General features: G+C 50.0%; 1 protein-coding gene across 2 annotated transcripts in view; it reads left to right on the top strand.

Moving 5' to 3' along the window:
* The window catches only part of CARD11 (caspase recruitment domain family member 11), a 58,343-nt gene that overhangs the window by 4,930 nt on the left and 28,158 nt on the right, over nucleotides 1-25,255 (top strand). For both annotated transcript variants that reach the window (XR_009545006.1, XM_007525061.2), the window contains exon 2: nucleotides 20,982-21,115. Coding sequence is in view for 1 of the 2 variants with exons in the window: in XM_007525061.2 (XP_007525123.2) it covers nucleotides 21,109-21,115 (7 nt within the window). In the remaining variant the exon portion in view is untranslated. The remainder of the gene's footprint in view (nucleotides 1-20,981; nucleotides 21,116-25,255) is intronic.

Below are 25,255 nucleotides of genomic sequence, written 5' to 3'. Positions count from 1 at the left end.
AAGCCCAGGCCCAACAGGCACCTGTGAACCCCGAGTTTCCAAGGACCCCTGTGGCCATCTATCCCACCCCTTCCCTGGGGCACTCGACCACCTTGGCCTGTCCTTAAGGTCACATAGCTGGAAGCACATGGTGGATTCTCTCTCCCTTTTCTCAGAGAGGAAGGAGAAATGCCACAGCCCCCTCCACTACCTGTGGAATGGCTGTCTGTGGTGCTAGGGCTCGAACCCAGGGCTGCACACGAGAGGTATGTGCTCTGTCCACTGAGCAGCCTCACCACCCCCGTGCCTGTGTGTTCTCTTTCTTTAAAAAATATTTATTTATTCCCTTTTGTTGCCCTTGTTTTATTGTTGTAGTTGTTGTTGTTGTTATTGTTGTTGTCGTTGTTGGATAGGACAGAGAGAAATGGAAAGAGAAGGGGAAGACAGAGAGGGGGAGAGAAAGACAGACACCTGCAGACCTGCTTCACCGCTTGTGAAGTGACTCCCCTGCTCGTGGGGAGCCGGGGGCTCAAACTGGGATCCTTAAGCCGGTCCTTGCACTTTGTGCCATGTGTGCTTAACCCACTGTACTACCACCCGACTCCCCCCCCATTATTATTTTTTTTGCCTCAGGGTTATCACTGTAGCTCAGTGCTGGCACCACAAATCCATTGCTCCTGGCAGTCGTTTTTATTGGATAGGACAGAGAGAAATTGAGAGAGGAGGGGGAGATAGAGAGGGAGAGAGACAGAGAGACACCTGCAGACCTGCTTCACCACTTGTGAAGTATCCCCCGTGCAGGTGGGGAGCCGGGGGCTGGAACTGGGATCCTTGCGTGGATCCTCGTGCTTTGTGCTATGTGTGCTTAACTCACTGTGCCACTGCCCAGCCCCCTTGTATTCTCATCTTTGCAGTCTGCAGACCTACCTGAACTCCTCCCTCCCTCCCTCCGGCTGTGGGTTGGCAGTGGGGTGCTGGCAGGAGTGTGGGTGCCCCCCATCAGCTCTGTGGGTGGTCATTTCTATGGACAGATGCTGGCTCCCTGCCTGGCTGAGGATCCTGGGGGGTCATTGGTGTCCCCAGGAGGAACTGGGCTCTTCAAGGAGGTCCGGTCTGGTGGGTCCGGGGGTCAGTTGATTTGCCTTGGTGTCTCCAGCTTCCCTCGAGTCTCCGACACTCAGATCTGTTTCCAGGCCCAGCCAGTCAGATTTACCAGCACCTGTGACCTGGGTCACCATCACCTTCTGGGGGGTAGGGGGGCGTGCAGACCCAGTCTCCTCCAGCCCCCTGGGGGCCCTCTCACAGGACCCCAAGACACCCAGGTCTGCATTTGGGGAAGCTCTCGTCCAAGAGGTCAGAGATGGAGCTGGGGTGGGGGGCTGCCTGTGTCCGTCCCTGGCAGCCCCCCCAGATACCGCAGGCCGTGGCTGGGTGAGGGGCAAATCACACTCTCCCACTCGTGTGTGTGTCTGTGTCTGTGTGTGTGTGTGTGTGTGTCTGTGTCTGTGTGTGTGTGTCTGTGTGTGTCTGTGTGTGTGTGTCTGTGTGTGTATCTGTGTGTGTGTCTGTGTGTGTCTGTGTGTGTGTGTGTCTGTGTGTGTGTCTGTGTGTGTGTGTGTGTCTCCGTGTGTGTGTGTGTGTGTGTGTGTGTGTGTGTGTGTGTGTGTGTGTGAGACAGGGCCTCAGAATGCATTTCTGTGTGTTTGTGACAAGTGTCAGCACCTCTGAGCTGCTCCTTAGCCCGGTCTGCAGACTGCTGCATTTGAGAGAGAAAAAGGGAGGGAGAGTGGAGGAGAGAGAGAGGGAGAGAGAGGAGGGACATAAAGAAAGAGAGAGAAGGAGGGAGAGACAGAGGGAGAGAGAGAGAGAGAAGGAGGGAGAGGAACAGAGAGAAAGAGAGAGACAGAGAGACCCCACAGTCCCCGCTCCACCATCCATGGAGCCTTCCAGGGTTGCTCGTGGGCATCCATATGGCGCTGGGCTCCCCAGGGCCTCACACACCTGAGCTGTGCACTCTTCAACCCCCACCCTCTGCAGGCTGGACGGCCCCTGAGCCCCTGAGCACAGCCCCCCTTCCCGGCCCCTGCACTCACAGCTCTGTTGGTAGACCAGGCTGACCACTTCTGTCACCTGCGCCCTGGGCAGGTCATCCCTTTTGTCCCTTTTGTCCCCCACCCTCCACACACACCATCTCTGAGGACTCGTCTCTGTTCAGGTACAAGTGCTCTCGGGGCCGGGAATAGCTCATTTGACAGAGCGCACACTTCACTTTGGTGCAAGGACCCAGCTTGAGCCCAGCAGCACACAGAGCACCATGCACAGGTGGCCTTCAGGGTGACGGAGCAGTGCTGAGTTCTCAGTGTGTCTCTGTCTCTGTCTCTCTGGCTGATAAAGGCAGTCTTTCTGGAACAGTGAGGCCGGGCAGATGAGAAAGTCTAGATTGGGGGGGGGGTGGTTTCCCAGTCTGCAGGGGTCACCCCTCTGGCGTCAGGCCAAGTGGCATCTCCCTCCCGACTGTTTGCTGCTGGTTCCCCGCACCCCATCTCACTGCCCCATTCCCCAGGACTGCCCTGAGCTCAGCTCTCTGGCCAGACACTTCCAAACCCCAGGCCTACCTTCTACTCATCTCTCGAGAAGGGGAACCACCCCACCCCCCACATGCCCTGTTCACCCTGTATCCTGCACCTTGAATTGTGGTATGGGGCATGGGTCCCCACAGACCACGAGGGTGCCTGTTTGGCTCAGGGCCTGCTGATGGGGTCTGGGTAACAGGCTTACAGGGCCCTGGCTCACCCAGCACCCAGCGACATGGGGCCCAGGAGGGGGTGTGGGTTTGTCTCCTGTGTATGGTTGGGAACACCTAGGAAGGAGGCGGGCAGACCATGGACTCAGCAGACAGGAGGAGCCTAGAGGCTACCTGGTCACCCGCCCACAGTTGCTCTCCGTGGCCCCTGGGCCAAGCATCCACTCTCCATCCTCCCTCTGCAAATCTGGGTGATTCCAGTCATCCCTGCAAACAGCACCCATGGGCAGAGCCCCAGGAGCTCATTCGTTTCTTTCCCATTTGCTTATATGAGGGTAAGAGAGAGGAAATTAGAGTATCCCACCCCCACAGCCACACGCAGCACCAGGGGCAGGACCTGGGGTCGAACCCCGGGCCTTGTGGCCGCAGACTATCTTTCCTTCCTCTGCATCCACCAAGCCCAGGCTGGGCGGGGCCTCTGCTGGCACCCATCTTCTGCAGCCTCTGCTCGGTGGGAGGGCTGTGCCCGGAGGCCCCCCAGAGCCTCTGTCTCTGTTTATGGACTGCAGGTGTTGGGAGTGGCCGTTGGCACTTGGGGACTGGGTCCTCCACCCCGACAGGCCTCTGGTCTGCTGGGGACACTGGCAGCAGCAGGACGGGGTGGTGACAAGGATGGGGAGCCAGGGCTGTCACTGATGGGCCGTCACCAGGCACCTTTCCTCCTCCCACCTCTCCCACGGCCTCTGCCACGCTGAGCACTGTGTCTGGAGGTGGTGAGAAGCAAGCCGAAGTTTTTAGAACTCTTCTAAGACAGAAAGGGCTCCTTTCTTCCTCCCTTCCTTTCTTTTTCTTTCTCTTTTTTCATGAGTGGCAGAAATGAAACCAGGGTGTGTGTGAGCTTCCTGTGAGGTCAAAAACACTGAATCAGGCTTGTGTTCAGTGAAATCACGGGTGGCAGTGGCAGCGGCAGCATGTGCTCTGGGTGTGGTGGGGGCACCCACTGGGGCTGATGTGCTGGGGCAAGGGCTGGGGTCTGTGCGGCCCCCTCCCCTGTTCCCTGCTGGAGGCGTGTTGGTGACTCACAGGACGTGGGCCATGGAGGCGCAGGGCTCTGCCTCCAGCAGGCCTGGCGGACTCAGACCTGAGGTCACCAGGGGCACAGCCAGGGCTGAGGGCACAGTTGCAGGTGCAATCCTAGCTCAGGGGCCCAGCATACACCCCAGGAGCCCCATAGAGCTCCAACTGGCCTGTTCTTATATTCCTTCCTTCTTCCCTTCTTCCCTTCCTTCCTTCTTTCCTTTCTTCCTTTTGCCTCCAGGGTTATCACTGGAGCTCAGTACCAGCACTTCAAATCCACTGCTCCTGGAGGCCATTTTTTTTTCCATCTTATTGGATAGGACAGAGAGAAATTGAGAGAAGAGGGGGAGATAGAAAAGGAGAGAGACAGAGAGACACCTGTAGACCTGATTCACCACTCGTGAAGCTTCCCTCAGGTGGGGACCAGGGGCTCGAACCTGGATCCTTTTGTGGGTTCTTCCTTGCTGAGTACTGTGTGCGCTTAACTGGGTGCACCACCACCTGGATCCCTGTATTTCAAATTTTACAAGAGAAGGTGCTCTCACACAAAGCAGTGCCCCACCACCCACGGAGCCCCCCCCCTTGTCTCTGTCCTCAGTGCTAGGGATCGAACCCAGGGCCTCATGCGTTGAAGGCAGGTGCTGCACCACCAAGCCTTCGCCCCCCTCCTCCCCCAGCCCCTGCAACATTTTTTCTTACCTCCCTCGGCCTGGTCCCCACACACAAACACCCAGCAGTACTTTGATCCCAAGTTCCTGCTCAGTGCAAACCCACCACCTGAGGAGGCTCCGCTAGGGGGAGAAGATGAGAAATGGGGTCCCCACCCCAAAAGGCCACAGCAGGATCCAGAGGTAGTAATGGGACAGGAGGAGCCCCCGGGCCTAGCCCAGGAGATCCCCAAGCCCCCTCCCACCGCCTGAGCTGGGGGCCCTGGGCCATAACTGGACAGGAGGCCGGGGCAGGGGTGGGGGGCTACCCGAAGAGGAAGCCAGAGACAGGACCCCAGCTGTGGGGCACCAGGCAGGACCCTACTTCTTGTTGTTGGTTTTCATTTGTTTTATTTGTGATTGACAGTGGGTGACAAGCTCGTCAGATGACAGGGTGTCTAATTCCACACCACACCCACCACCAAGTTCTGCGCCCCCACCCTCTCACCTCCCAGAGATCACCACCAGAGTTCTCACAGGGCTTAGAGCTGGCTTGTTTTGCTTCTGTTTTGTTTGTTGGTTTTGCAAGTCCGTGTGAATCAGCTCTCTAGATTCCACACCTGAGTGAAACCATCTGGTAGCTGTCTTTCATCTCTTTGCTTATTTCACTAAGCATCATCACCTCCAGCTACATCCATTTTGTCCCAAAGGACACATTATCATCTTTTTTTATTGCAGAGTAGTATTCCATGGAATCTGTATCCCACAACTTCTTTACCCAGTCATCTGATGATGGGCATGTAGGCTGCTTCCACTCTCTGGCTGTTGTGAACAATGCAGCTGTGAACACAAGGGTGCATGTGTCCCTTCTAATGAGTGCTTGAATGTCCACTGGAGACATGCCTCAGAGTGGTATTGCTGGGTCATGTTTATTTGTTTGAGGACTGTCCTTTTGGAGGAAAGGGCTACCCCAGTCTGCATTCCCACCAGCAGTGTCTACTTCTTGTGGCTTGAAGCTTGGACCCACCTTGTTGGGGTCCAAGTCCCACAGACACACACAGGGGCCAATGTGTAGCTGATGGGTTCACACAGCCAGGATGCACCGTGTGGCAGGCCCCGGGCCTCGACAGAAAGTGGCCTGCAGAGGAGTGTGGTGTGTCTTTGTGCAGCTGCCTGCCCCCCACACACACACACACACACCTGCGTGGCAACCATACTGTCTCCACTGACTTGTCCCCATGCAGGAACGGCAGCGTGCAGCTGCTCACAGTCACGGGCGATCACGGGTCTGGATACTGCAGAGGCTGCTGGCCCATTACGTGCTTCTCACAGCATAGCCCACCCGCCCGACTGGATGGGTGGAGCGCTGCCTTGTAGGGGCCGCCTGGTCCTGATTACAGATCCTTCCGAGTCCCGCCATCACGACTGCTGGTGGCTCCTTGGGCTGCTCCTGCTTGGGGGTGGCCCCTCTGGTGAGGTAGCGCTGCTGCAGGCCACCCCTGGTCGGCTGCGGGTCAGGGAAGAGGTTTTCGTTGTTCCCACACACACATGACACCGTCTGCCTCTCCATTGTTGGCACTCTGGCAGACGTGTCCGCAAGGGAAACACCCCTTTGGCTTGCTGTGCCACATAGCCTGGTAAGGTCGGGTGCCTGGCCCGTGTTGTTTGCACGTCCTGGAATCCTTCTTCTTGAAATACCATGCAGGGTCTTGACTGTGGTTGTCGTTCACCCCCCCCCCATGTGTGGTTTTTTTTTTTTTTAATTTTCATTTACTTTATTTTAATGAGAAAGAGTAGATACAGAGGGAAAGATACTAAGAGAAAAAAAACCAGAACACTGCTCAGTCCTGGCTCATGATGGTGCTGGGGATTGAACTGAGATCTCAGAGCCTCAGGCTTTTAAGGCATTTGCATAAATCATTATGCTATCTCCCCAGCCCGTGTGGTTTTTTCTTATTGAATCACCACAGCTCTTTACATGTGGCAGGTAGGAGTCCACTATCAGAGATCTTTGTGTTGCAGGTACCTTCTGTAGAAAGCTTGCCTTTTTGCCTAATAGACTTTGCTCACAGGTTTTTACCCATTTTGAGATTTGCTTGTTTATTTGTAACAAGAGAGGGACAGAGTTCTGGCTTAGGGCTGGGGTAGGGTTGCTGAATCTGGGACCTCTAGGGCCATAGACAGTGTGTCTGATGCACATCCACTAGGCTACCTCCCCAGACCAAGTGTTTATTTTTTTATCTAATTATCTTTATTTATTTATTGAATAGAGACATCCAGAAATCAAGAGGGAGCAGGAGTGATAGAGAGAGACAGAGAGACACCTGCAGCCCTGCTTCACCACTCGTGAGGCTTCCCCCCTGCAAGTGGAAACCAGGGACTCTAACCCGGGTCCTTGTGCACTGTGACATGTGCGCTCAATCAGATGCGCCACCACCTGGCCCCCAAGTTTTTCATTTTAATGTCATTCAGTTCATGTGGGTTTTTTTCCCTTTATGTTGGCCCTTTTTTTTTAATTTTCTTGTCTCCACAGTTATGGCTGGGACTCGGTGCCTGGACTACAAATCCACTGCTCCTGGAGGCCTTTTTTTTATTATTTTGTTGCTGTTGTTGTTACACAGGACAGAGAGAAATCAAGAGAGAAGGGGAAGACAGACAGAGAGAGGGAAAGAAAGATAGACATGGGAGTCGGGCTGTAACGCAGTGGGTTAAGGGCAGGTGGCGCAAAGCACAAGGACCGGCATAAGGATCCCGGTTCAAACCCCGGCTCCCCACCTGCAGGGGAGTCGCTTCACAGGCGGTGAAGCAGGTCTGCAGGTGTCTGTCTTTCTCTCCTCCTCTCTGTCTCCCCCTCCTCTCTCCATTTCTCTCTGTCCTATCCAACAACGACAACAACAATAATAACTACAACAATAAAACAACAAGGGCAACAAAAGGGAATAAATAAATAAAATAAATATTAAAAAAAAAAAGATAGACATAGGGCCAGGTGGTGGCTCACCTGGTTGAGTGCACATATTACAGCACAAAAGGTCCCAGGTTCAAGTACCTGGTCCCCACCTGCAGTGGGAAAGCTTTGCAAGTGGTAAAGCAGGGCTGCAGGTGTCTCTCTGTCTCTCTCCCTTGCTATCTCCACCTTCCCTCTTGATTTCTGGCTGTCTCTATCCAATAAATAAAGATAATAAAAAATAAAAATTTTTAAAAAGATAGATGGATAGACAACTGCAGACCTGCTTCACTGCCTGTGAAGTGACCCCCTGCAGGCGAGGAGCCAGCACTCGAACCTGGATCCTTGTACATATCCTTGCGCTTTGCACTATGTGCGCTACCGCCCGGCCCCCAGTTGACCCTTTTTTTATATTATTTATTTATTTATTCCCTTTTGTTGCCCTTGTTTTATTGTTGTAGTTATTATTGTTATTGTTGTTATTGCTGTCATCGTGGTTGGATAGGACAGAGAGAAATGGAGTAGGAGGGGAAGACAGAGGGGGAGAGAAAGATAGACACCTGCAGACCTGCTTCACCGCCTGTGAAGCGAATCCCCTGCAATGGGGAGCTGGGGACTCAAACCAGGATCCTTTTGCCTGTCCTTGCGCTTCAAGCCACCTGCACTTATTAACCCACTGTGCTACCACCCGACTCCCTGACCCATTTTTTAAAGACAGATTTGCCTGTATGAAGAGTCTCTAAAAGTTTATCACTCCATCATTTTTTTTAAGACTTGTTTTTATTTTTTGCATTTCTTTTTTTTTTTTATTTAAGAAAGGATTAATTAACAAAACCATAGGGTAGGAGGGGTACAACTCCACACAATTCCCACCGCCCAATCTCCATATCCCACCCCCTCCCCCGATAGCTTTCCCATTCTCTATCCCTCTGGGAGCATGGACCCAGGGTCATTGAGGGTTGCAGAAGGTAGAAGGTCTGGCTTCTGTAATTGCTTCCTCGCTGAACATGGGCGTTGACTGGTTGGTCCATACTCCCAGTCTGCCTCTCTCTTTCCCTAGTAGGATGGGTCTCTGGGGAAGCTGAGCTCCAGGACACATTGGTGGTGTCTTCAATCCAGGGAAGTCTGGCCGGCATCCTGATGACACCTGGAACCTGGTGACTGAAAAGAGAGTTAACATACAAAGCCAAACAAATTGTTGAGCAATCATGGACCCAAAGCTTGGAAAAGTGGAGAGGAAGTATTAGGGAGGTACTCACTGCAAACTCTAGTATACTTCTGCTTTCTTACTTTGGTGCCATACTCCAAACTCAGTCAATTTCTGCTTTGCGTTTCTACTTCTTTTTTTTTTTTTTACATGCATAACATTCCCCAGATTCCCATTTAGCAATACAACCCCCACTATTTCATTCATCATTTTTCATGGACCTGTATTCTCCCCACCCACCCACCCACCCCAGAGTCTTTTACTTTGGTGTAATACTCCAATTCCATTTCAGGTTCGACTTGTGTTTTCTTTTTTTTTTTTTTTCTTTTTTTTTTTTTTTTATTTTCCCACCGCCCAATCTCCATATCCCACCCCCTCCCCCGATAACTTTCCCATTCTCTATCCCTCTGGGAGCATGGACCCTCGACTTGTGTTTTCTTTTCTAATCTTGTTTTTCAACTTTGGCCTGAGAGTGAGATCATCCCATATTCATCCTTCTGTTTCTGACTTATTTCACTCAACATGATTTTTTCAAGGTCCATCCAAGATCGGCTGAAAACGGTGAAGTCACCATTTTTTACAGCTGAGTAGTATTCCATTGTATATATATACCACAACTTGCTCAGCCACTCATCTGTTGTTGGACACCTGGGTTGCTTCCAGGTTTTGGCTATTACAAATTGTGCTGCCAAGAACATATGTGTACACAGATCTTTTTGGATGGATGTGTTGGGTTCCTTAGGATATATCCCCAGGAGGGGAATTGCAGGGTCATAGGGTAGGTCCATTTCTAGCCTTCTGAGAGTTCTCCAGACTGTTCTCCACAGAGGTTGGACCAATTGACATTCCCACCAGCAGTGCAGGAGGGTTCCTTTGACCCCACATCCTCTCCAGCATTTGCTGCTGTTACCTTTTCTGATGTGTGACATTCTCACAGGAGTGAAGTGATATCTCAATGTTGTCTTGATTTGCATTTCTCTGACAATCAGAGACTTGGAGCATTTTTTCATGTGTTTCTCGGCCTTTTGGATCTCTTCTGTGGTGAATATTCTGTCCAAGTCCTCCCCCCATTTTTGGATGGGGTTATTTGTTGTCTTGTTGTTGAGTCTGGTAAGCTCTTTATATATGTTGGTTATTAAACTCTTATCTGATGTATGGCATGTAAAGATCTTCTCCCATTCTGTGAGGGGTCTCTTGATTTGGGTAGTGGTTTCTTTTGCTGTGAAGAAGCTTTTTAATTTGATGTAGTCCCATAGGTTTATACTTGCCTTAGTCTTCCTTGTAATTGGATTCGTTTCATTGAAAATGTCTTTAAAATTTATGCGGAAAAAAGTTCTTCCAATATTTTCCTCTAAGTATCTGATAGTTTCTGGTCTAACATCCAAGTCCTTGATCCACTTGGAATTTACTTTTGTATTTGGTGAAATACAGTGATTCAGCTTCATTCTTCTGCATGTTTCAACCCATTGTTTCCAACACCATTTGTTGAAGAGACTGCTTTCCCCATGTAATAGTCTGGGCCCCTTTGTCAAAGATTAGATGTCCATAGGTGTGGGGCCTCATTTCTGGGCTCTCAATTCTATTCCACTGGTCAGTGTGTCTGTTCATGTTCCAGTACCAAGCAGTTTTGATGACAATGGCCCTATAATATAGTTTGAAATCTGGCAGTGTGATGCCTCTGGTTCTGTTCTTTTTTCTCAAGATTGTTTTGGCAATTCTAGGTCTTTTCTGGTTCCAGATAAACATTTGTAGCATTTGTTCTATTCTCCTAAAAAATGTGCTTGGGATCTTGATGGGGATAGCATTAAATTTGTAGATGGCTCTGGGTAATATATTCATTTTGATGATGTTAATTCTTCCAACCCATGAGCATGGAATATCTTTCCACTTCTTTGTGTCTTTTTCAATTTCTTTGAGTAGTGACTCATAATTTTCAGTATACAAGTCTTTCACTTCTTTGGTTAGGTTTATTCCTAGATATTTTATTGTTTTTGTTGCTATAGAAAAAGGAACTGATTTCTGGATTTCAATTTCTTCTAACTTAGTGTTTGCATAGAGGAATGCCACTGACTTTTGAATGTTAATTTTATAGCCTGACACATTACTGTATTGCCTGATGATTTCCAAAAGCTTCTTGCTAGATTCCTTAGGTTTTTCCATGTATACTATCATGTCATCTGCAAATAAGGAGAGTTTGACTTCTTCTCTTCCAATCTGTATTCCTTTAATTCCTTGCTCCTGCCTGATTGCTATGGCAAGAACTTCCAACACTATGTTGAATAGTAATGGTGATAGTGGGCAGCCCTGTCTAGTACCTGATCTGAGGGGAAATGCTTCCAGTTTTTCACCATTGAGTATGATGTTGGCTGTAGGTTTGCTATATATAGACTCCACTATCTTCAGGAATTTTCCATCTATTCCTTTTTTTTGTAGTGTTTTGATCATAAAGGGATGTTGTATTTTGTCAAAGGCTTTCTCTGCATCTATTGATATGACCATGTGGTTTTTGGTCTTGCTTTTGTTGATGTGGTGGATCACATTGATTGATTTACGTATATTAAACCAACCTTGCATGCCTGGGATAAACCCCACTTGGTCATGATGAACAATCTTTTTGATATACTGCTGTATCCGGTTGGCTAGAATTTTGTTCAATATTTTCGCATCTATGTTCATCAGAGATATTGGTCTGTAGTTTTCTTTTTTGGTTGTGTCCCTGTCTGCTTTTGGTATCAGGGTGATGTTGGCTTCATAGAAGCTGGCAGGGAGTATTCCAGTGTCTTCAATCTTCTGGAAGACTTTTAAAGGTAGAGGTATTAGTTCTTCTTTGAAAGTTTTGTAGAATTCATTTGTAAAACCATCTGGTCCAGGACTTTTATTTTTGGGAAGATTTTTGATAACTGTTTCAATTTCATTAGCTGTGATGGGCCTGTTCATGTTATCCACTTCCTCTTTACTTAGTTTTGGAAGTTGGTAGGTATCTAGGAAATCATTCATTTCTTCCAGGTTCTCTAACTTGGTGGCATATAGTTGTTCATAGAAGCCTCGCATGATATGTTGAATTTCTACAGTGTCTGTTGTGATATCTCCTCTTTCATTTACTATCCGATTTATTTGGGTCTTCTCCCTTTTTTGTTTTGTGAGTCTGGCTAAAGGTTTGTCGATTTTGTTTACTCTTTCGAAGAACCAACATTTACTTTCATTGATCTTTTGTATGGTTTTCCTATTCTCAATGTTATTTATTTCTGCCCTAACTTTAGTAATTTCTGTCCTTCTGGTTGCTTTAGGGTTCCTTTGTTGTTCTTCTTCTAGGTCTTTAAGATGTGCAATCAGGCTGTTTATTTGTGCCTTTTCTTGTTTCCTAATGTGTGCTTGTATAGCTATGAACTTCCCTCTTAGGACTGCTTTAGCTGTGTCCCAAATATTTTGATAGCTTGTGTCTTCATTTTCATTGAACTCTCAAAACATTTTGATTTCTTCCTTGATTTCCTCTTTGACCCAGAAGTTGTTAAGAAGTGTACTGTTGAGCTTCCACATTTTGGCACTGTTACTAATCTTTTGTTGATTGTTAAGTGTTAGTTTAATTCCACTGTGGTCTGAGAAGATGCTTGGGATGATTTCAGTGCTCTTGAATAGGCTGATGCTGTCTTTGTGGCCTAACATATGGTCTATCCTTGAGAATGATCCATGTGGATTTGAGTAAAATGTGTATTCCAGTTTCTTGGGATGAATGACTCTGAAAATGTCCAATAGTTCTAGTTTATCTATCTCTTCATTTAGCTCCCTTATGTCTTTACTGATTTTCTTCCTGGATGATCTGTCAAGCTGAGATAGTGGGGTGTTGAAGTCCCCTACTATGATTGTGTTACTGTTAATATATTGCTGTAGCTCTTTCAGTAGAAGTTTGATGTATTTAGATGGCTTCTCATTGGGTGCATAGATATTAATAATTGTTAAGTCCTCTTGATTGACTGATCCTCTGAGCATTAAGTAGTGTCCATTCCTATCTTTTTTAATCTTATGTATTTTAAAGTCTATCATGTCAGATATGAGAATAGCTGTTCCTGCCCTTTTTTGTGGGCCATTGGCTTGAATGATAGTTTTCCATCCTTTCACTTTAAGTCTGTGTTTGTCTTGTTGTGTTAGGTGAGTTTCCTATAGACAACATATTGTTGGGTTGTGTTTTCTGATCCATCTTCCTACTCTGTGTCTTTTAATAGGTGAATTCAGGCCATTCACACTTATTGATATCAAAGATTGAAGATATTTTAACGCCATTCTTGTAGAGTTTTAGAGTGTTTTGATATATGTTCTATTTGTGGTGGTCTGGTTGTTTATAGGAAACCTTTCAGAACTTCTTTCAAGGCAGGCTTGGTGATGGTTGCTTCCTTCAACTGTTGCTTGTCTGAGAAGGTTTTGATGCTTCCATCTAGTCTGAATGACAATCTAGCAGGATATAGTATTCTTGGCTGAAAGCCTTTCTCATTGAGCACTCGATAGATATCTTGCCATTCTCTTCTGGCCTGTAGTGTTTGTATGGAGAAGTCTGCTGCTAATCTTATGGGTTTTCCTTTGTAGGTGACTCTTTGTTTTTCTCTTGCAGCCTTGAGGATCCTTTCTTTATCCTTATTCCTTTCCAATCTAAGTATGACATGTCTTGGTGTCTTTAGGTCTGGGTTAATTCTGTTTGGGACCCTCTGGGCTTCTTGAATCTTTATGTCTTTGGTGTTGTCTAGACTAGAGAAATTTTCAGCTATTATGGCCTGGAGAACGCTTTCTTCCTCCCCTTCTCTTTCTTCCTCTGGTAAGCCAATAATGCGTATATTGTTTCTTTTGAAGTCATCCCATAGGACTCTGTTGTTGTTTTCAGCATCTCTTAATCTCTTTTTGAGATCTCTTACTTCTTCTTTAGTTGTCTCTAATTCATCCTCAATCTTGCTAATTCTGTCTTCAGCCTCATTGATTCTATTCTCTCTGCCCTCTACTGCTTTCTGGAGTTCATCTATTTTGTTGCCCTGCTCTGATACTGTTTTAGCTTGTTCAGCTAGTTGCCTTCTTAGCTCAGCAATTTCAGCTTTCAGCTCTCTAATAACCATGAGATTATTAGAATTTTCTTCCATATTCTCATTTGTTGTTCCTGCATTTCTGATTACAATTTTTTCAAATTCTTTACTCACTCCTGTTATTATTTCCTTAGCTAATGTTTGGATGTTGAACTCGTTGTTTTGTGCTTCGCCCTCTGGAGGACTTTTAGCTGGACTCTTGTCCTGGTTCGAGTCTCCATTATTTTTTCTTGTTGTTTTAACCATTTTATATAAGTTAACAGTTTTTTCAATCCCTGAGTTGGAGTTCAGTGGTGTAAAAGCCTTTTTTTTTCCCCTGTAGGCTATGGTAGCCTGAGGGCTTTTAAACTATCAATAGGCTTCTTGGCTTAATCAATGACTCCTGACCAAGAGATAAAGCAGGGTGTGGCAGAGATAATCCAGTGGTTATGCAAAGAGACTTTCACAGCCCTTCAGCTATGCCACCGAGGTATAGGTCTTCTCCTGAGTTTCCCGGTTAGATCTCTGTCCCCTGGTGTCCCTCCCTGTTGCTGCTCCAGATTCTGAGGGTAGTAGCAATGGAGACTCAGAGTTGTACTTGGTGAGTCTCTGGGGAGTCCTTTCCTCCCTTCAGCTGTCCCCTTGTTGGTGGAGCAGACTGGAGGTGGTGTCTCCACTGACAAACTGTCAAACTGTTAGCAGTCACTTAATCTCTCCTTAGGCCCCTCTCTCCTCTCTGTCACCAGCCACGCGTGTTTGTACTCACGGGTGATTTACTGGGTTTCTGTGGTCATTCTAGTCCTGTCTTGTTTCGGTCTGGGTGGTCTCCTTTGGTATTCCTAGTTGATCCGGGAGAGGAGAGGAGAGGAGAGAAAGCGATCTGCTGCTTGTAGCTCCGCCTCTGGAAGTCCTCATTTTTTGCATTTCTTTATTAGTGGGTGGGAGGAGGTGAGAACTCTGCTCAGCTGTGCCCTGAGGTTGTGCTGGGCTTTGAACCTGTGGCCTCAGGGCCTGAGGCCTGCTAGCTGGTGGGCTCACAGACTGAGCCCTAGTGTCTCCTCTGCCAGCATCTCCCATCTAGCTCCAGATGGCTGTTCTCTCCTTCAAATACAATAAACCCACCTTCATGGTTATGGGGAGGAGGCCAGCTCAGCCCCCCATCCCACCCTGTCCTGGGTGCTCACACACGGGTCCTGAGTTCTGCACACTGGGCTGCCCCTGTGCCCCACACACACGTGTCAGGGTGCATCCCTGTATGCCTGGGAGAGTCAGAAATGCCTATGTAACCACGGACACTGCAGATACAAGTCGCCTCAGTCCATCACTCTGAACTCACACCCCTTGGCCACCTGGAGAGGCCCCTGCTGGGCCTGGATAGAATGCAGGAGCTCAGGCCCGTGAGGCCAAGCCTGTGGGCACAGGTTGGTGGGGGGGGGGGGGGAGCTCTGCATCTGCTGGAGGAGTTGACAATCCCCAAATGCCCTTCCTGTCATTATAAATAGCTCAGCCTGGGAGCCAGGCAATAGCAAAGCGGTTAAGTACAGTACCAAGCTCACAGACCCGAGCAAGAATCCAGGTTCAAGCCCCTGGCTCCCCACCTGCAGGGGAAGCTGCATAGTGGTGAAGTAGGTCTGCAGGTCTCTCTCTCTCTCTCTCTCTCTCTCTCTGTCTCCCCTGCCCACACTTGTCTCTCTGAAGTGAAGAGGGTGAGAAAGTTAGCCGTGGTGCTGCTCACGCCTGAACTCCTGGCACTGTAGACAGAAACAAGGAGCAACCAGAAACAGCAGCACAGGACTCAGGGGACCTGGGTGCGTCCCCAGATCCGGGGCTCAGACTGGCCACATGGAGGCCAGACCCTCAGGGTGAGTGTAGGGGGGTGGGGCAGTGCAGCTGGGAGGACTCCAGTGTCTCTGTGGCCACTGCTTCTTTCATTTCTCTCCCAAAAATCTGTCACTTACCTCCCCACTCCAAGCTGAGCCATTTATTTATTTATTTTATTATTTTGCCTCCAGGGTCATCTCTGAGGCTCGGTGAGCTATGAATCCACTGCTCCTGGAGGCTGTTTTCTGTTTTATTGGAGAATTTACAGAGAGAAATTGAAAGAGAGAGGAGCCCCAAGACACTCATCCACAGCTGAGGGGCCTTCCCAGGTGCCAGGGCTTAAGCTAGTGGCCTCTCAACCTGGCGCACCACTGCCCAGACCCTCTTTTCTTGTGGTTAGTGTTTTAAAAAATTCTAAATATTTTTTTCTTTATTTATTGGATAGATACAGCCAGAAAGTGAGAGATGAAGGGGAGAGGGAGAGAGACACCTGCAGCCCTGTTTCGCCACTCACAAAGCTTCACCCCTGCAGCGGGGGTGGGGGGGGGACACCAGGGTCTCAAACCCAGGTCCTTCTGCCTTGTAATGTGTGCTCAACCAGGTGTGCCACCGCTCAGACCATAAATTTAAAAAACCTTTATCCAAGTATCATATTAAGATGTCAGAAACTACCAGATGGGGGGCCGGGTGGTGGGCACACCTGGTTGAGTGCACATGTCACAATGCGTAAGGACCCGTGTTCAAGCCCCCAGGCCCTATCTGCAGGGGGAAAGCTTTGCAAGTGGTGAAGAAGGGCTACAGGTGTCTCTCTGACTCTCTATCTCCCCCTCCCCTCTTGATTTCTGGCTATGTCTCCAATAAATAAAGATAATTTTTTTAAAAAACTACCAGATGGGTCATAATAAAAAAATAAAAATAAAGAAGTAGCTATCCTCAGGCGGGGGTACACAGCATGATGGTTCTGCAAACACTTTCCTTCCTGAGGTCCCAGGTTCAATCCCCTGTACTACCATGGGCCAGAGCTGAGTAGGGCTCTGGGATAAAAAATAATTAAAAAAAATAAAGCCATCCTCCAGCCTCACCTCAAATCTCACTCTGATTGTGAGGGTGACCCTCGGCCTTCAGCACTCGGCCCTGAGTGAACCTCCCATGGGGCAGGAGGGCTGGGAACCTGGAGGCGTAGCTGCTCTCTCCCCATGCCCCCCACCTTCAGCCCTGTGCTGTACCTGCCTGCAGTCCAGGTAGCCTTTATTTCCAGGGCTGCGGGGGGGTCCCCTCACCTGATTTGTGAGCAACTGTCACTGCAGTGAAGGGGCCTGATTGCCGCCATGCTGGGGCCAGGAACCCATCGTGCCAGTAGCAGATGAGAGAAGGGGAGAGAGAGAGAGAGGAAAGGAAGGGAGAGGGGGAGAGAGAGCGGGAGAGAGAGGGGAGAGAGGAAGGGAGAGAGAGAGGGAGAGAGGGGAGAGGAAGGGAGAGAGGGAGGAGAGGAAGGGAGAGAGAGGGGAGAGGAAGAGGGGGGAGAGAGATAGAGTCAGAGACACCTAAGCCACCTCAGAGCACCCCTGGGCCCTTCCAGCCCAGAAGGACAAAGGATGCGAGCCCCTCTCTGCTCCCCAGGCCTGTGGGGGCCCCCTTGAGGGTCGGGGTAGGTGCTGACTGGGTGCATTGTGGGTACCCCCTTCTCCCTCCCCCGCCACTACAGCTCTCCCCAGCTTCCATAGCTGCTAATCAAATCCCATATTTACGGCCAGAAAATAAGACCACCGAACCTTTTGGAAACAGTTGGGCAGCTGAGTCAGCAGCGGGGGGGGGGGGAAGGGGGGGTGGCGAAGGGGAGCTGTGGCTTGAGGCGGCCGGGAAGGGTGGGGGCCACCCGGAAAAGAGCCGAGTGGGGCTTGGACCCCAAAACCACTGGTGCAGGTGGCTGTGTTGTCTGCGCGTGGACTGTGGCCACAAGCTACTTTTTCCTGGGGGAGGGGGGCTGTCGCCTACCTAGGGCCCATTGCTTGCGGCCCCCTATTGGGAGAAAGCCCTTCTGCACCCAGGCCATGCTGGGATGTGGGGACTCAGCCACTTCCTTCCACTCGCTACTGGTGCTTCTGCCTGGTCACTCTCTCTTGTGGCCGCCACCGAGGCCAGCCACTCCACCCACCCCACCCTGCGGTGGAGCAGAAGGTAGAGGCGTCACTGGGAAACTAAAGACAGCGTGCGCTTCTCAAACCCACAGAGGAGCTCCGAGTGGCCCCTATGGTGTCTGGGGAGCAGCCCAGATGGGGAGCCCCTGGTGCGGCCCGTTGCCCAGAGAGATGGTGATGTCCCCAGCAATGGGCTGTGCTCCTGGGAGCTGTGCCCACGCTCCACCCGGAGGTCCTTAGAGCAGGATTCCCAGCTGGCGTTTTGCCCCCTGAGGCTTCACACATACACGACTCCTGGCAGAAAAAAAAAAAAAACTAGTATTTTTTCTTTTTTTAGATTTTATTTATTTTATTAATGAGGAGCATAGGAGAAGAGAAAGAACCAGACATCACTCTAGTATATGTACTGCCAGGGACTAAACTCAGGACCTCATACTTGAGAGTCAAGTGCTTTATCCACTGCACCACCTCCCAGACCACTTTTCTTTTAGCCACCAGGGTTGTTGCTGAATTCAGTCCCTGTGCAACAAATCCCCAGCTTCCAGCAACCTCCCCGCCCCCCAATAGGCCTAGAGAGAAGGAGAGAGGTGGTGGTCCGGGAGGTGGCACAGTGGGTAAAGCACTGGACTCTCAAGCATGAAGTCTGGAGTTCAATCCCCAGCAGAACATGGACCAGAGTAATGTCTGGTTCTTTCTCTCTCCTCTTTTCTCATTAATGAATAAATAAAGTCTTAGGGCAGGGGGGAGGTAGCATAATTATTATGCAAAGAGACTCTCATGCCTGAGGCTCCAAAGTCCCAGGTTCAGTCCCTTGTACCACCGTCAGCCAGAACTGAGCAGTGCTCTGGCAAGAAAAATAAAATAAAAATACTATACTATTATTATAAATATTATGAACAGGGGTAGATAGCATAATGGTTCTGCAAAGAGACTCTCATGCCCGAGGCTCCAAAGTCCCAGGTTCAATCCCCCACACCACCATAAGCCAGAGCTGAGCAGGGTAAAAAAAATAAAATAGGGAATCGGGCAGTAACACACCGGGTTAAGTGCAGGTGGCACAAAGTGCAAGGACCGACATAAGGACCCGGCTCCCCACCTGCAAGGGAGTCGCTTCACAAACGGTGAAGCAGGTCTGCAGGTGTCTATCTTTTTCTCTGCCTCTGTCTTCCCCTCCTCTTTCCATTTCGCTTTATCCTATCCAACAATGATGACATCAACAACAACAATAATAATTACAACAATAAAAGAACAACAAGGGCAACAAAAGGGAATAAATAAATATTTAAAAATAAATAAAATCTTAATGAGGGGAGGAGCCCCTACTATTCATGAAGCCTCCCCTCCTACCCCATAGATGAGAGCCAGGGGCTCGAACCCGGGTCCGCAAGCATGGTGACTCATGTGCCCCACCAGCTGAGTTGTCTCCCAGCCCCTGAAAGGAGAGAGCACTTATAAAAACACATTCCCCAGGGGTCATCTGGGGCTGATTCCAGGGAACCTGGGTGCGGACCTGCCTCCTGGGCTCAGACCTCCCAGGCTGGCTTCCTGGGCTGTGGAGTTGATGTGACATCACACCCACCCCAGGGAGCTGCTGGGAGTGTGTCTGCTATGGGGGGGCTCTCATCCCAGGCCAGGAGTATGGAAACAGGATCATTGTGGGGTGCAGAAGGTAAGAGTTTCTGTCATTGCTTCTCTGCTGGACATGGGTGGTGGCAGGTGGATCCACACCCCCAGCCTGTTTCTGTCTTTCCCTAGTGGGGCCGGGCTCTAGGGAGGTGGGGCTCCAGGACCCACTGGTGAGGTCATCTGCCCAGGAAAGTCAGGTTGGCATCATGATAGCATCTGCAACTTGGGAGCTGAAAAAGCATTAAGATATAAAGCAGAACAAATTGTTTAATGATCAGGAAGCTAAAGGCAAGAATATAGCTGATGAGATTCAGGGTCTCCATTTTGGAAAAAGCTGGTAGGTCTATTTTAGGTATATTCCAAGGGCCCATCACTTTACTAATTTTTGCCTGAGCCCAACAGATAATTCTGGGGAGATGGTGTCAGAGTTGAAAGAATGACTAGAAAGCTAGATCAGGGAAGAGAGTGGCTCCCAAATATGGGGAAAGTATATAAATATTGTTAACTGTAAACCCCATCGGTGTGATCTGAGGTCCATAGTCAGAACAGGAGCCTGTGTAACCTCTGCATCCCTATGCAGGTCTGAGCTGGCGTTCTGTGGTCACAGCTAGGAATGTTTTAGACTGCACCCGTTGTTAGACCTGTCTTCCTCAAGTGGTAGAGAATTTTGGTCCAACCTCCCTTTGGAGGATGGAACATTTCCTGCCATTGTTGATCCCCATTGAGGGCCAGGTCCTGGAGGGGCCCACAGAGGGGTCCATTATGTTGTTCCTGATGGACAGAGTATCTATCGTCTTCTCATGTCTGTGGGCGCCTGGATGTCTAGTTTGGGGGAGACTGCCCATGTCAACCCCCCATGTCTGAGCGGGGCTGTAATCTTCCTTTTGTGTTTGTTAAGCCCATGAGTCCTGTGTCTGGTGTGGCTTCTTGCCAGGTTCGAGCCCTTTGCCCCTGGGCTCCGGCTACTCTGGGGGCTACTCTGGGCTGCTCCCCCATCATGCCCCAGAGCTCCTAGTAGCTTATGGGGACACCACAGGGAGGGTGTCCTCCTGAGTGGGTCACAGCCACCTGCCAGGACCTGCGAGTGGAGCCCGTAAAGAGTCCACCAGCCAGCCCCTGACCACCCCGGCATCCCAGCGTCCCTATCACTCCTGGGAGGAGCAGCTGGTGGCCCCCAAACTCATGGGGGGAGGGGCCTCTGAGGGAAGGTGTGTCAGGGATGCCCCCCAAGAATACAGCCCTCCCTCACAGAGAGACTTCCCCCCCAGCACCTCCAGGACCCACAGCCCAGGTTACCCCCAAACCCTCCAGGCTCCCCCTGGTCCCTCTTACCTGTATAGATGCCCTTGACAGGTGCCATCCTACTACTTAAAAAGCCCCCTCTCAGGGACTGGGTGGTAGCACAGTGGGTTAAGCCCAAGGACCGGCGTAAGGATCCCGGTTCGAGCCCTGGATCCCCACCTGCAGGGGGGTCGCTTCATAAGCGGTGAAGCAGGTGTGCAGGTGTCTATCTTTCTCTCCCCCTCTCTGTCTTCCCCTCCTCTCTCCATTTCTCTCTGTCCTATCCAACAACGACAGCAATAACAACAAAAATAATAACAACAAGGGCAACAAAAAAATTGGGAAAATGGCCTCCAGGAGCAGTGGATTTGTAGTGCAGGCACGGAGCCCTGGTGATAACCCTAGAGGCAAAAACAAACAAAACCCTCTCCAACCCATGCCCATGCTCACAGTCTCTCTCTCTCTCCCCCCAGACACCAGCCACCATCACTGCTGCAGCTCCAGGCTGAGCCTGGCCCAGGACAGGAGTGGGGACAGCGGCAGCCTGCAGGCATAGAAGGCAGCTTCCAGCAGTGGCTCTGGGCCCCGCCCACCAGCCCCATGCCAGGTACCTCCGCAGCCCCTCCTGCCCTGTCCTGCCCAGTCCCAGGGCTTGGGGTGAGATGGGTGCCCCCAGGGTGGTGCCAGAGAAAGGGAGAGGAGAGGGCCAGGCAGTGGCACACCTAGTTAAGTGCTCACATGACAGTGCGCAAGGACCCAGGTTCAGGGCCGAGTGCCCCACACCCGGGCCCCTTTAGATGCCGCCCCAAGTCCCAGTGGTCCACACATCCCCTTTCAGGTCCCCTGAAGACACTGGACACCCCACCTACAGGGGGAAACTTCACAAGCGGTGAAGTAGGGCTGCAGGTATCTCTCTGTCTCTCTCCCTCTCTATCTCCCCTTTCCCTCTTGGTTTCTGGCTATCTTTCTGTAATAAGTAAAGACAATGAAATTTTTTTAAAAAGTAATGGGTGGACCAGCTGGACAGAAATGATCAGGAGATCAGGAGAGGACAGATGGACCCTCTAACAGTCTCACCAAGCAGGCCACCGGCCACCCAGCTTCCAGGGCAGCAGACAGCTGGGTAGCCGGTCCATCTGGAACATTGTCCAACCAGAGAGAGACCAGCCCCGGAAACAAGCTTCGGTCCGAGTGAGGCATTTACAGCGGTACAAAGTCTGTTTCCCAGCCAAGGTGGGATGGGACCAGCCATCGGTCAGAGAAGCGATTTCTGTCTTTGTTTTGAAAGTGACTCAGGAAATTGAGCTCCATCCTTAAAAATAAGACAAAAGGCCACAGAAGAAATGATGAGTCTTACTCTGAGACGAAGAGGCATGAAAAATTCGAGAGGGGGGGTCGGGCGGTGGCGCAGCGGGTTAAGCGCACATGGAGCAAAGCCCAAGGACCGGCGTAAGGATCCCGGTTCGAGCCCCCGGCTCCCCACCTGCAGGGAAGTCGCTTCACAGGCGGTGAGGCAGGCCTGCAGGTGTCTGTCTTTCTCTCCCCCTCTCGGTCTTCCCCTCCTCTCTCCATTTCTCTCTCTCCTATCTAACAACAATGACATCAATAAAGATAATAATAACCACAATGGTAAAAAAAAAAAAACAGGGTAACAAGAGAGAAAAACTGGCCTCCAGGAGAAGTGGATTCGTGGTGCAGGCACTGAGCCCCAGAAATAACCCTGGAGACAAAAAAAAGAAAGAAAAAGAAAAATGCGAGAGGGCACGTCGCCAGGGGCCACTCACCCGGTGTGAGGTGAGGACCACAGGTGCTTTCTGTGTGGGGGCCGGGCAATGGTACACCTGGTCAGGTGCAGGGACCCGCTCCCCACCTGCAGGGGAAAGCTTCACAAGCAGCGAAGCAGGGCTGCAAAAGTCTCTCTATCTCTCTCCCTCTCTATCTCCTCCTTCTCTCTCAATTTCTCTCTGCCCTGTCCAATAAAATGGGGGGAAAAAATGACTGCCAGGAGCCATGGATTCATAGTGCCACCACCAAGCCCCAGCGATAACCCTGGAGCAATAATAATAACAATAATAGTAATAGTAAATGCCTTCTAACTCTAAAGATTGCCCACCCAAGCCCTCGCCTTTTTTGCTTTAGGAAAAGCAGAAGCCCAGAGAGAGGAGAAGGAAAGAAAGACAGAGGTTGACGGAGGCATAGAAAGGGATTCAACGAAGGGGCAGGTTCCCGGAGGCTCACAGAAACTAGTGAGGGGCCAAGCGGTGGCTCACCTAGTTGAGCGCACACACTGTAATGCGCAAGGACCCGGGTTCGCACCCCTGGTCCCCACCTGCAGGGGGAAACCTTCACAAGTGGTAAAGCAGGGCTGCAGATGTCTCTCTGTCTCTCTCCCTCCCATCTTAATTTCTTTCTATCTCTATCCAATAAAAAAATAAAATAGAGAGACTAGTGAAATTGGCTTTGCAGAAGCAGGGACTCAGCAGGCCTATGGTCACCACAGTCCACGGAGAGGTCCTAAACCACACTGCTTTCACCCATGAAAATCCTCAGCTGATCAAGAAGGGAAGGGGACTTACTCATCACAGCAAAAAGACTCGGGGCCAGAACTGACCAGCAAGCCCCAGACATAACAGCAAAAGTCAAGCACTGTTCTCCAGAGATCAAGGAGATGGGATGTCACTCTCGCTGCTTCTGCTTAATGTGGTGATCAGGTCCCAGCTGGGGCAATTAGGCAAGAGCAAGTCATAAAAGGGGTCAGTGATGTCCTGGGGATGTGGCCTAGGAAACCAAACACACCATCCAGAAAGATCTGTGTTCACCTACGTTCACAGCAGCACAATTTGTAATAGCCCAAACTTGGAAGCAACCCAGGTATCCAACAACAGGTGAGTGGCTGAGCAAGCTGTGGTCTACATACACAGTGGAATACTACTCAGCTGTGAAAAATGAATTCACTTTCTTCCCCTCATCTTGGATGGAGCTTGAAGAAATCCTGTGAAGTGAAATAAGTCAGAAAGAGAAGGACAAATATGGCATGGTCTCACCCATAGACAGAAGTTGAAAAATAACATCAGAAGGGGAGACACAAAGCAGAACTTGGACTGGAGTTGGTATATTGCAGCAAAGTAAAGAATTGGGGTGAGGGACGTTCAGGTCCTGGAACATGATGATGGAGGGGGACCTGGTGGGGGGTTAGATTGTTATGAGGAAAACTGAGAAATGTTACACATGGACCAACTACTGTATTTTATGTCAACTGTAAGCCATTAATCCCCCAATAAAGGAAAAAAGGGATGAGCGAGCTTGCCCGGAAAGGAGCCTGCTGTGTCTGTTATCAGCCAAGCTTGGACCCCCAGCACCACCACCCCAGCACTGGGGACAATAGCTGTGGTGTGTCCTCCCTCTCCCTCTCCCTCTCCCTCTCCCTCTCTCTCTCTCTCTCTCTCTCTCTCTCTGCCTCTAGAGTAGTGAAGCCCTGGGGTGGGGGTGGGGGGGTGGGAACAGACACAGAGACCATCCAGATTGAAAGGAAGCGGTAAAAGCAGTTCTAATCGCAGATAACATTATCTGTATGTGGAAAACCATAAGGAATCCAATTATAAAAGCCATTAGAACTGATAAATGATTTCAATAAAGCTGCAGGATGAAAGATCAATATCCTGAAATCGATCACACATCTGTATGCTGGCCATGAACTCCCCACAAGTGAAGTTAAGGAGACAGTTCACCTATGTGTCGTCAGAGGAACGAAAGGCCTCAGAAAGGATTGAGCAGAAGCCCGAGAGCCACCGTCCACTGGAAATTGCAAAGCACCAGTGGAAGAAACCAGAGGGGGTCTGGATGGACAGACGGACGGGCCGCCCACACCACAGGTCCTGGCTCGGAAGCCAATAGCAGGTAGCAGGATTCTCCGCACTATCTTCATATTCCAGGAACTCACTGTCCGCATCCCAGTGACCTTTTTTTTTTCCCACATCAACACACCGGCTCTTAAATGTAAATGATATTGCAGGGCCAGAGGGGGCATGTGCCTTGTCACTTACAAGGCCCGGGTTTGAGCCCTGGTACCACATGGGAAGTTCTATGGCACCAGAGAAAGCTCCCTTGCTCTGCCTCTACCTGAATAAAAAAGCAGCCCGGAGTGGTGAAATCACACATGAGGCCCCCCACTCTAGAAACATAAGTCTGTCCTTTTTTTTTTGGTCTCTACTCGCTGGGGCTCAGTGCCAGCACTATGAACCCTCTGCTCCTGGTAGCTGTTTTTCCCTTTATTTGGTTTTCCATTTTATTGAACAGGACAGAGAGAAATTGAGAAGGGAGGAGGAGATAGAGAGGGAGAGAGACAGAGAGACACCTGCAGACCTGCTTCACCACTTGTGAAGTGTCTCCCGTGCAGGTGGGGAGCCGGGGACTGGAACCTGGATCCTTGGGCAGGTCCTTGTGCTAAGTACTATGTGCAGTTAACCTGGTGAGCTGCTGCCCAGCCCCTAAGCATAAATTACATAAAAATAAGCAGGGGGCGGATGGTGGTGCACTCAGTTAAGTGCACAAGGACAAGATTCGAGCCCCAGCTCCCCACCCATAGTGGGCATACTTCACGAGCAGTGAAACAGGTCTGCAGGTGTCTCCCCCCCTCAATTTCTGTCTGTCCTATCAAAGAAAAAAAACAGGAAACATGGATGCCAGGTGTGGTGGGTTCCTAGTGTTGTCACCAAGCCCCAGCGATCACCCTGGAGGCAAAAAAATA

This window comes from Erinaceus europaeus, chromosome 15 (genome assembly GCF_950295315.1).
Source record: "Erinaceus europaeus chromosome 15, mEriEur2.1, whole genome shotgun sequence".
In the NCBI taxonomy this organism is placed as follows: domain Eukaryota; kingdom Metazoa; phylum Chordata; class Mammalia; order Eulipotyphla; family Erinaceidae; genus Erinaceus; species Erinaceus europaeus.
The sequence above is the reverse complement of the archived record's forward strand: the minus strand, read 5'-3'. Positions and strand labels throughout refer to the sequence as shown.